Genomic DNA, 12532 nt, shown 5'->3' with positions numbered 1-12532 from the left:
GAATTGTTTTATAATATCATTTTGTTTAAATGAATGTTTTTTTTATTACTTTCAGATTCTCAATAAAACGTGTCATCGAATTTGAAAACCTTAAATATATATTTATATATTTAGTAAATTTAGGGTAGCCACATGCTGTTCTTACGGACTTGCGGACAAAACAGATAGGTCAATTTTCTGTGTGCCATAAAAGACTTCATAAAATACTACTTATGACTGCCCATTTTCCTTAACAGTAGCAGACAAAAGAATATTTCAATGTTATAACTGTTTTAAAAAGTGTGTATTTTTTTCTCCAGATTATCATTATCATCATTGACCAACAGCCAAGAAGCATTACAAATATGGAAAAGTTGAATCAATCTTTCTTCACTGAATTTTCCATCCTGGGGTTATCACAAAACTCGCAGCTTCAAGTTCCAATTTTCATTGTGTTTTTTCATATGTATTTAACAACCCTGCTGGGAAACATTGTCATAATCACAATAATATGCGCTGATTCTCATCTTCAGAAGCCCATGTACTATTTTCTTATGAACTTGTCCTTCCTAGATATTTGTTTCACATCTGGCACCATTCCAAAAATGTTGGAGATTTGTTTAACAGGCAATAAATCAATTAATTTCTTTGCCTGCATTCTTCAATTCTATGTTTGCTCTTCCTTCATCAGCACAGAGTTTTTCTTGCTTTCGGTCATGGCACTGGACAGGTATGTTGCCATATGCCACCCCCTTCGCTATACAGTTATAATGAGCAAGAGAGCAGTGGTGTTACTGGCTGTTGCCTCCTGGATGCTTGGCTTTCTGGACATCATCCCACATGCTGTTTTAATATCAAATCTATCCTTTTGTGGATCCCATGAAATCAATCACTTCTTTTGTGATTTTACTGCTCTTCTGAAACTCTCTTGCACAGATACATTTTTCATTAATATTGTAACTTTTGCAGAAGGAGCAGTGATAGGACTATGTCCATTTATTTTAACAATTATTTCATATGTGTTAATTATTACAAATATAATGAAGATGTCTTCCACCAGTGGGAGGCAAAAGTCATTTTCCACCTGTTCCGCTCACCTGACTGCTGTTCTTTTGTTCTATGGAAGTGAGTTTGGTGCCTATATGAAAACAACATCCGAGGTGTCACTGGAAAAAGACAAGCTGTTTGCTGTGATGTTTACTATTGTCATTCCAATGTTAAATCCATTTATTTATAGTTTGAGAAACAACGAGGTGAGAAGAGCTCTGAGAAAATGTAAAAAGATGATATGTTACCAAGATAATATACTGCATTAAGTTGAATTAGTAGCAAACTCAAAATGCCTTATCTACCACTCTGTCAAGAAAGCACTGCCAGCATTTTAGGAAGCTAGCCCAGATATTTGGGTGTACACATCTTTAGAAAGGAAGGATTGGTAACAATGAAACTAAACAAATAAATTCATCTTTGGGCTAGTACAATACCAATCAAAGGGCACATGTAGAACACATATTGTATCAAAATGACATAAATGTTCTGTTCTTGGGCTGGGCACTCTGGTCAGTCCATTAAGAGATATAAATCACCAGTGCAACAGCTTCAAAAGGTGCTTTGTTCTCAGTAGTTAATTTACACCAGTGTAAGGAAATGCCTATTTTCACATTATCACTCCCAAACTTTTGGACTGATGCTGCTCGTTAGCTTTAACTCTGACGGGTACCCTGAGTCCTTCCAATCAGGCCTCAGGGCCAGTGCTCTGACCTTAAATATTTATATAATGTACAATATGTTAAACCAGGTTCCAGCACTGACCTTGTATATACATGAACTGCTGATTTTATTCTTGTGTGTATTGTTATCTGCCTTTTATGATTTTTTTTAAATCGAATAAAGTGTACTTTGACTGACCTTAAATATGTATGTTTGATTTGCTTATCCCCCGATTGGCAAAACTTACATTACGTATAGGTCCCTAGTACATAGTACCAGGCGGTACCTAGGGCATGTATCTTAAGTGTCCCTCATGGGTTGCAGCACGGATTCTGCCACCACAAGTGTAACCTAGCAAAGCCAATCTGCCATTGCAGACTAGCGGAGCAGTTTTTAACTGCTACCTCAACTTTTCTATTTAAACTAATGGCACAGCCCAAATGCATCTTTTTAATATTTCTAGGTCACTCCAAAGGTAGACCTGCTATGCCCTGAAGGCAGGGTGCATTTTATTGAAAAAAGGGCATGTGTTTCTACATGTCTTGAAAGCAAAAACTCTGCATTTTTGTTGTTACTGGTGAAAGGCTAGTAGCTGCATTGGCGAGTGTGGAGTTACATGCTAACTACTCAGCAGTGCTAACCTTTAAATTGAACTTCTTACTATGGTACTTCACGATATTAAGCAAATTTTTTCATTAAATATTATTGCTCAAGTTAAATTAATGTAACTAATCTATAGGTGGCAACTTTGTTGCCAGTTTGTTTCCCATAGTTGTTCAGTAGCTGTTTTAGGCTAATAATAAGGCATTTATTAAGTGCACAGCTATCCCAGCGGGATGTCTCGTCACTATAGCAGACAGAAAGCGAGGCAAATGCAGGAGCAGTGAATAATCCTGGCGACTGAATAGCCAGGTTTTAAGAGACTTGCGAAACTCGAGTTCTGACTGAATCAAGCGTAAATGAAGGGGTAGTTTGTTCCTACATTGAGTGGCGCCCACCTTGAATGATTTACCTCCTGATCTGGCTTTTAGGAACCTGGGGGTAACAAGCAGATGTTCGTTGTTGGACCATAGGGATCTAGAATGACAATAAGGACAAAGTCTACTCCTGAGGTAGACCGGTCCTAGACCTTAACCTGCACACAGCTTCTGTCCACCAGACACCCTGCTGCCTTCTGGGGAAAATTGAAAATGACTCAGGAACATGAACAATTGGTCTGCTAAGGGAAGTGGTTTGACCTCATTCTGGAAGTATGGCCAGAGTGGGGTTGAAAAGGGAAGCCACTTTGAAGGCCAAATGGTAGTCACACTTTCAAAGGCATGCTCATTTGAGCAGAGAAGGAGAAAATGTGGCCAAGCTATTTTTTTCAGGGGTGTGTGGTCCACAGGTAGCCACACCTCCTTGTTGGGCTAGGTAGTTCTACACACCGAGAGAGGGTTCTGGCACTTTGGGAGTGGGCAAAATAGTGCACCCTGGGATAGCTGGATGTCACACTTTGCAGTAAGTCATTAGGTGGGAATGTGCCAAGTAGCCCATTGATTAGTGATTTGCCATATCCATGTGGGCTTGTAACGAGTATAAAAGTGGCACCCCTGGCTTCTAAACTTCAGACCACTTCTATACTGGAGGGAGGCTTGAAGATGGACTGCCCCGATTCTCCTTGGCATTAGTAAAAAAAGGCTACGCCAAAGACTAGAATACACCTGCTGCCTGCCTGCTGTCCCCCACTTGTGGAGAAGTCACTGAGGAGTGTCAAACACAGAAGGTGACTCCGCAAGTCAATTGGCTGACTCCCTATTGCAACCAGTGGACCATAAAAGCAGAGGAGCCTGCTGAATGCCAAGGGACAGCCGGGGAGACCAAATTCTAACTCTCAAAAATTGCAACCAAGTCTGCTGAACCAGAGAGATTCATCAGTGTGCCGCTTGGTAGCCCAGCAAGGAAAAGGTCCCCAACCAAAGAAAACCTCAGGTTGTGCTGCTCATGAAAACTAGAAGACCAGTGGCAACTGGCCTTGTGCTGGACTTCACTTGGACTCCTAGGTAGATCAACCACTGAAGCCAAAGTCACACCCCCGCCTCGAAGATTAAGCGGGCAACAGGAAGTCCCTCAACAATGGCTCATCAACCTTGAGCATCTTCAACATTCTGTATACTTTGCAACAGGACAGCTCCATTGAATTCAGTAACGGTTTGACCATGGGATTCAGACTATAACTTGAGTCAACTCATTTAGAGGCAAGAAAACTTCTGTATTTCTAACTATAGAGCCACAGCTAACTCAACTGCCAGAAACTCCTTTGTGATTGGCCAACAGCAGCTGACAAGCATTTCTTCACAATCATTGCCAGGGGAAGAGCATCAACATTCTCACATATGCTTGGAGAAAACTCCTAGTGTGTCAGGAATATTGATCTTTTGCTTCTCAAAAAGAAAACTCAGCTTCCCGATTTGTCTTGCAAAGATGCAAAAATGGCTAGAATCCCACCAAACCTTCAAAACATAGTGGGTGGCAACCATTCAACATTTCTGCAAAATGTGCACTAGGACAGCTGATGAGAGAGCTTTGTTGAAAAATCAATAAGGTGGTGGCACATCGGCAGGTGCTGTGTGTCCGCTAGATCTAAAGGTTCCCCTTTGTTTTGAAAATGTTTGATCTACCTGCCTGCACATGCACATTTTGAAGGATCTCTTCAGATTGGCAACAAAGTCACCTTTTCACTGGTTTATTAAGTTCCACGAAAAACATGCACCCAACATGTCTCATCTTGCAGTGCTCTGAGAAAATATAATATGGTTGTAAACCACATATATTCAGCAAAGTGCTTGTAGCGAAGTTACATGGGGTCTGGTTTTGTAAGAAAGCCGTAAATCTGCACAGCAGGTATAGGACTTGCCATTTGTGCATATATACGAATGCCAGTAAGCATAGTAGCCTTCAGCAGCCACAGGTGTCCAGATGCACTCCTGGCAAGGTTACATTTTACAAGCAAAAAACATTTTCCTCTTGGAGAAGCCCCTTCCACACACACAATTTCATTTGGTTTTCTCTATCCCACTTTCAAAAAGAATGAACCCTGTTATTCACGGAAATAAACCCCTCACCTTTTCCAGGGTTGAAAGGGGCCATTGCCATGTTTTTGAATACTCAAAAAGAGAATATTTGTTGATGTTTACAAACTTGCAGACACTCATTCCAAGACCACTTTCCACAGCTGCTTGTAAATTTACCAACACTAAAATAATTGAGTTAGTAAGGGTTAGCTTTACAGAGCATTTTGTCCAATTCTGCAAAGACGGCCATTTGAGATTAGAAAAAGGCCTATTGTGATGTACAATCCCAAATTGCAACAGAATTACAATTTGGGTTATGCCATTCAGTATTTGGAAGGGACGTATTGTAGGCATCCATTCCTAATGCCGAATTGGGATGGTATGTACGAATGCTTTGTGACCGAAATGTGGTCACAAAACATTTGCAATTTACTGCCAGTTGGTGGTAAACCCTGCATTGGTTTGGCAGTTCATTGTGAGCAATGAAACCAGTATGATGGCGAGGTTCATAGGGGTTGGAGGGGTTCATAGTGCAGTTGGCTACCAGGTGCTGTTTCAGGCTGAGGAGGTGGGTCTCAACATGAGTACTTTGCTCTTGTCCGAGTTGATCTTGAGGCAGCTGTCTTTAATCCAGGTAGTAACAGCCTTCATTCCACTGTGTGTTCATTGGTGAGGTAGAGGATCAGCTGGTGATGGCTGCGAGGGAGCCATATAGATGTTAAAGAGGGTGGGGCTCAGGGAGGAGCCCTGGGGCACTCTGCAGCTAATCTCTGTGAGTTCTGACAGGAATGGGGTAGTCTGACTCGCTGTGTTTGGCTGGTAAGGAAGGAGTGGATTCAGTCCAGTGCCTTGTCACAGATGCCAGCGTCATTGAATCTCGTGATTAGGGTGAGAGTGGCGATGGTGTTGAAGGTGGCTAAGAGGGCCAGTAGGATAAGGGGTGTGTTTTCGCCCCGGTCGTGGAGGGAGTGGATGTTGTTGGTGGCGATGAGGAGTGCGGTTTCTGTGATGTGGTTGCTTCAGAAGCCGGATTGGGCGGTGTCCAGGACATGGTTCTCTTCAATGAAGTTGAGCATTGATGGCGGTTGGATTCTGAGTTAAACTCCATGGAATAGGGGATTAGTGGGTGGCACCAGATTTACCATTGGTAAAACAAATCATTTAACGCTTTGAGCTCTAAGCAGGTGGTAAGTGTATGCTGCAGTTCCAAACAGGAAATGGATGTTTCCTTGTGGTAACACCATGCCAATACCATTGAATTCTGAGTTAAACTCTATGGAATAGAGGATTACTGGATGGCACAAGATTTACTCTATCATTTAACACTTTAAGCAGGTGGTAAGTGTATGCTACAGTCTCTGTGTGAGGTGAAAGAAGGGGCGGGGTGAGGGAAGTAGGAGGAAAGCGGAGCTAAGTTCTGGCAGGAAATAGTATTTTATGCTAACTCTGCCAGAAATAGAAAAGGAGAAAGAGTTATGGTAGCTACTGTCGCAGAATTTTCATGCAAATTTATCAAGTGTAGCTCCTGCACAGTAAAATTGTGTACTGTGTTCAAACTTATATGAAAAATGAGTGTGTAAACAATAGTCCACTCAGAATCAAGTAGATTTCTGTACACTGATTCTGCTCTTCCTGACTTAAAATTAAAGCCTGAGAGGGAACAGGGAAAGCACTGGACAATGGGAGTTGATGCTCTATCATATAAAAGTTCTGGTGGCCTGACTGAATGAGGCCAATGCTTGATTTATTGATATCTTCAACTATGGAAATATTCTAAGGCTGACACTCACTCTTGATGCCAAACCAATCCTCTTTATCATCTCTATCTAAGCAAACCTTAGGAGACACAAGGGTATTTTAGACCCTAGGAGACACAACTCCATTAAAAGCTGTAATATACCTAGAAAGAAATGTGTGCTTGCATCCTCGAGAAGCATTTACGGTGACTGTGACAAATGCTATTCCTCCGTTTTGAGAGTCTGGGCCAAGAGTAGTTCAGTCTGCTCAGGCTCTGATACATCTAACCAGGCGTTAATATTATTTGCCTAAAAGTGTGAAAAGGCCCTTGGGAGCTCATAATGAATGGAGTAGATCACATCCGGCATCTGGAGGCCTCTTGTGCAGATGAGAAGCAAAGGGTACCAAGGGATGTGACAATCATGGAGATAGGTTGCCAGAGCCTTCATAGAGCTAGAGAACAATTCCTAGCCAGGATGTAGGTAGCAAATGTTCAATTGGAAGCAGAAATTCTATGCAGAATAAGCATCTAATGTTGTCAACCAATAATATGATTTTGCGTGACATGGCAGCCATTGGCAAACATCAATTGCCTGCAAGTCCATATGCCCTCTTCCCCTTTTGTATCAGTTTCATGCGGGATAAGTAGAGCCAGGAGAGCTGACAAAGCAAAAGTGAGTAATGGGGTAATAGGGTTAGCTGTCTGCAACTTTGGAAATCTGAAATCAGCTGTAAAACCTTTGGGTGGAAAACAAGTGATTCGTTTATACTAAGATTACCAACACAGACACAGATGAAGGTATTGGTATTGTTTATATGTACAGTTCGCATCGGACCCCAAAAAACAGTGAGTTACAGAAAGAATCTAAATAGTTCAAACATGTTGTGTAGCTCAAGAGTTTCCTCATTAGTTATATTGGTAAATACAATTATGTATAATAAAAGGGGATCTGGGTATGAATAATGATGATTCATGAGGTAAATGCTGTTAATATTGAGTTATGGAAGAGTCCTGCTCCTCCTTTCTAATGCTAATAGAGGCATAAAAAACAACTTCTTTGTTAACATTTAAGGGGTTTAAACCACCATCTCCCTAGCATGCAAACAAGATCCTTTCAAAAATAGATATATGAGGCTCAATACTACCATAATGCAAATCTGAATACAAATGTTTCTTAATATTCATTCATGAAAATGACTAGCTTCATTTCAATATAATTTAATTTCCTTAATCCCTTATTAAAATGTTTAAAATACAATACACATTACAGTGTTTAAGAAGAACCCTAAAGACACCTAAACATCACTTCTGCTCATCAATAAAATAAGATCTAATGCCATTTTATCTTATTAAATTGCTTTGACACTCGTTGCAAGAGGAGAGATTCCACCCACCGTGGTAGCTCAGGGTGGAATTCTGTCACTGTTAGGTAGGTCCTGAGACCTCAGCTTAGAGCTACCAGGGGTCCTGTGTGGGTCAAAGAGGAAGGAGCACTAATCTGAGACTGCCGTACTGAGCACCTAACCAAGAGCTCACCCCTTTGGGCCCTCTATGGTCTCCAACACCTGCACTCACCAGTAAGGCTATACCACGAGCTGTCTAAGGTACCAAACATGCATGACAGTAAGGGTATCATGGAATACAGTGGTGGGCAAACACCTGGACTTCTTCTTTGTTAAGTAAGTGAAGACCCTGATTTTCAGTAAAAGTGTGCAGCTAAGTCTGATTACCTGCCCTGTACCAGATGGTGGTTTGCTGATAAGAAATTAACTGGGATTCCCAATCCAAGGAAGGGTACAGTCTTTTTCTCTGAAGTCAGTTCCTTTCAGTACCACATTGGAAGAGCCAATTGCAAGTGAAGGATGCATAACAATCCATTTGGTTCTGTATTTTGCATCTCAGTCTTTGCCCTCTATGACCTTTTTTTAGCCTGATTTGTGTGGCTTGCTGATGTAACTTTTTATTGAATTCCACTGTTGCTTAATCCTGATTGTCTCATTCTTCTTTCTGATTTCAAGAGGAGTTTTGTGCATTGCTAATCACTTCAGTATTAGTCTTCTTCTTCAATGAAGTTTTAAACAATTGGCAAGGAGGTTATTTCTGCCTTAATAGAATCCTTTTACAGAGACACTTGACACATTTCTCATATACTATTCTGTGTATGGTGGCACTGTGGCTACTGGGAGGAGTTGACCTTTCTTCAGGCAATCTAGGAAACTCAATATACTTCACCATTCAGTCCTTGATAGATTTTGCAAGAGTTCTCTGCTATTGCCAAAGCTGGTTTTGAGGTCGAGATCTAATGATGATATTTCAAATTGGTTGGCCGATTGCCGATTGAGATTGTAAGACTCATGACCAACCCTGATTTCTTGCAAATGTTTATGTGTGTTCATATTTAAGGAGGCAATATCTACACCTCCCTCTTTGTCAACAGGCTTGAGAAGCCCATCAGCTTTTCCCATTTCAGGCCAGAGATTGGATCCAAAACACGTACAGTTCTTACATTTTTACCTCGATTCCTAGCAACAAACAGCAGGGTCTACAGCATGTGTTTAAATGTCTGTTAGGACTCATGTGTCATTAAGGGGCCTGAAAAATTCCTAGCTTAGAATAAATCTCTTGAGAATGCAAGTACAGAGCTCAATGTTCTCTGTAGAGCATACATAGTGTTAGAAATAAAGTGCTGGTCAGGAGAGCAAGTTAGCTATAAACCATTCATCAGAGGAGTAGTAGATACATCAAAGACATCCTGCAGGCCTTTAGAGTTCACAGCAGTTATTCTTAGCATGGTTTTATTGTGTCCTCTGAGTGGAATCACACTGTTTGTTGTCTATCCATCAATAATTGGAACATTAGCACAATATAATCAATCATAAAAGAGGAGGTTTACAACAGTGCTGAAGGGATAGATCTGCGTGGGATTCTCAGCTATCTCTCAACACAGTACAGTAGATCTCCTAGCATTGTCTCTGTAATGTTACTTTGGTGGTAGGACTCAACCAGCTTGTTAATTGGGATCCCCAATGTTTAGTCTCCACCACTGGGCACGGGCCCCAACACCAGCTTTGAAGGAGATGAGGTACAAAATATGTGACTGGAAATAAGTTAGGTACACATTTGTTATTAGATGATGAAGCAAAGTCTCAGGGCATAACAATCTCTTTTTCATTCTTCATCATCGCTTGAGCTGATGATTTACTTTTAGTTTTTGTTAATGTCACCAGTTAGATGTATTGCATAGTTAAGCATCTAGTTATAACTGCATGGCAACAAAGTTGATGAATAGTCATTGTTGTAGTGAGGTTTGGTTGGATTACATTTAAGGCACACAGAGACAGCAGAACAAATTTGGAAATGTAATCGCTTATGTAGCTCTTACAAATCGGCAATAACAAAATGTTAGTATTTCACTTACTACTTCCACATCATATTTTACAGACAATTGCATTCAATGAACCCAAACCATGTGGCTTGTTTTCAGTAAAAGTATCTCCTCCTTTATTAAAAATTATTTCAAATTCATCAATAAAATCTGTTAAAAAACCCAACAATTCATAGATTAAAAAAAGAAATTCTACAGTAAAAACCACAGGAGTTTTTATGCTGAATTGTACATCCATATACGAGGTAATCCTTTCTCTTCAACTCAATTTCCTCTACTAATGGTTGATTTTGCATTATAGACAAACAGCCTCATGTCAAAGTTTCTAGTACATATATGGTAATAGACAACAGTATTCAGATGGCACCTCTAACTGGGAATAGGAATTTCATATAATAGTGAAACAATAGTGTAAGAACAAGTTGTCAATGCGGCGTTTCAGTGGACTTAAGTTGATTGACACCACCTACTTCAGGATGACCTTTTTAGAAAAAACAATGTTGTTCACTTTTCGGTTTATTATATGGACTGAAAGGGTATCACCCCAATGTTTGGGCGATAAATCACTTCCTTTGGGTTTAAATCACCAGAGGATTTATTAGCTAAGATTTCTTCTCTTTTGTCCCTAATTTTCCTCAATTTCAAGGTATTGTATACTCATTCCATTAATCAATGGGCTGTTTTCGGCTGCAGTATTAATCTCAGTAAATTGGTGTGGTCGGGCCACCATTAATTTCTTCACCCTTCTGACATATCTAACTTTTGGGACACCTTTTGATATTCCACAGTCTCAATGTCACGTTCCTCAATTCTCGTCCAAACCGATCTAGAGTCACCTACTCTTAGAAATCAGCACATTTTCAATACAAGGTTCCAACTAACAAATCGAAGCAAAATCCACAGAGAATTTCCAAATATATGGAAATCCCATCTGTGTTCCACACTGTTGGCTCCAGTTCCCTCTGGAGATCTACCTGGTAAGTTGTATTAGCCGTGCTGCCAGTAAATCTACTTATCTACTATTTGGGCCTATTACTTCTCAACAATGGCGATGAGTGGAAGATCACAGATTCATTCTAGTCTACACTGCAGCATGAGAACAGAGTGTCTCTCGAATCTACCAATTTTGGAATTTATTTTTATGGATTACCCCAGATTTATTCTTATTCAGTCACTTTGCTGACTGGTGAATTTCTCTTATACATCTTGCAAGAAGCGCATTTTGAAATTTTGGGATTGGATCACTGTTTCCTCGATATTTCTATGTTCCTAAATCCCTAGCGCAGTAAGTGTTTAAACAATAATAAGAAAGTCAACAGATCGCTACCTTTCACAAGACTTCATCACGGCCATTGGAGCTCAGGAGATTCTGCATTCTCCTCTGCTCCTCCGTAAGAACACGCAAGCAAGCGAGCTTTCCCTTGTCATCACACTGCCTGTGTGTGCAGTGTACGTGGTGGCCATTTTGTGGTTGCCAAGACAATGCTTCACCGCATTTCAACTAAAGTACTTATTACTCAATAAACACGCTGAATTGGGCGTTCTGCACATTGCATCATCGGAGATCATCACTTGTGAAGAACTTTATAGTTCACCATTACCAAGAGTGAGTTATTTACATTTTTCATTTCCACAAATTCAGACATTTCATCTGAGCAGACTTTCTATGGGCACACTTACATTGAGGTTTCATTTTCACAATATAACATTTTCCATCATTTCCTTTGGCTTATTGCACATAATTTATACCACACAATGCAGTTTGAACCTCCTGGCAAATTCTTACAAAACAAAGGTGATCCACCCATGCCATGGTCAAAATGGAAAGAAGAATTCTTTACTTATATGAAAGCAATACATGGTGAACGCATGGGTGCTGAAAGAAAAAAAAAGTATATTTCTACATTGTTTAGGTTCAGAGAGGCAGGATATATTTAGAACACTTCCTCAAATTGTTACACAAAGTGAGACAGGTGAAGGTTGGAGACAATATGAATGTACACATTGAGGCATTAACCAGGATGGAAAAGAGATTTCAGCCTGTTACAAATATTGCCTTAAAAAGATTTAAATTCTACACTAGGGTGCAGAAGGAGGAAGAATCATTCAATGATTTTTTATCTGCTCTAAGATCTTTGAGTCTACAATGCAATTTTGGTGCCATTCTGATGAAATGATACGTGATCAAATTATAATACATGTAAAAAACAAGAAGATACAAGAAAAGTTATGGGTCATGGGAGACCCTAAGATAGCGGAAGCATTTGCTTCAGCAAAAGCTATGGAACAGTCAAAAAAATGGATGGATGTAGTCAAACAAAAGTCCACAAAACTGCAAATGAGGAAATGTGTGTTGTCAAAGTTAAAAATGAGTCCAAAAACAATACCTTGCAATGGAAGTTTATTAAAAAAAAATTGATAACAGTCACACCTACAGGAGAAATTACACTTTCAATAACCACAACTCATGTTGTAGGTGTGGAAGCAAATTCCACATAATGTCTTTTCCAGGATGCCCCGCAATAAATTGTGGTAGAGCGGGACATTTCAGAAGTGTGAGCAGGGACAATAGGCATCATCCCGAGGAAGGAAGCAAAATTACTAGTGTCCAAGAAATACCAGAATCCAGCAAGGGATTTGTTGTTTTCATTTTAAACAGAGAACCTG

General features: G+C 40.1%; 1 protein-coding gene across 1 annotated transcript; it reads left to right on the top strand.

The window, feature by feature from the left end:
- Positions 1 to 344: 344 nt before the first annotated feature.
- On the top strand, positions 345 to 1295 carry LOC144769946 (olfactory receptor 1f45-like). Its single transcript, XM_078654140.1, has one exon. The coding sequence runs from the start codon at positions 345 to 347 to the stop codon at positions 1293 to 1295; it is 951 nt and encodes a 316-aa protein (XP_078510266.1).
- Positions 1296 to 12532: the final 11237 nt, after the last annotated feature.

The sequence above is a fragment of the Lissotriton helveticus genome, chromosome 7, assembly GCF_964261635.1.
Source record: "Lissotriton helveticus chromosome 7, aLisHel1.1, whole genome shotgun sequence".
Lineage (NCBI taxonomy): Eukaryota > Metazoa > Chordata > Amphibia > Caudata > Salamandridae > Lissotriton > Lissotriton helveticus.
The sequence above is the reverse complement of the archived record's forward strand: the minus strand, read 5'-3'. Positions and strand labels throughout refer to the sequence as shown.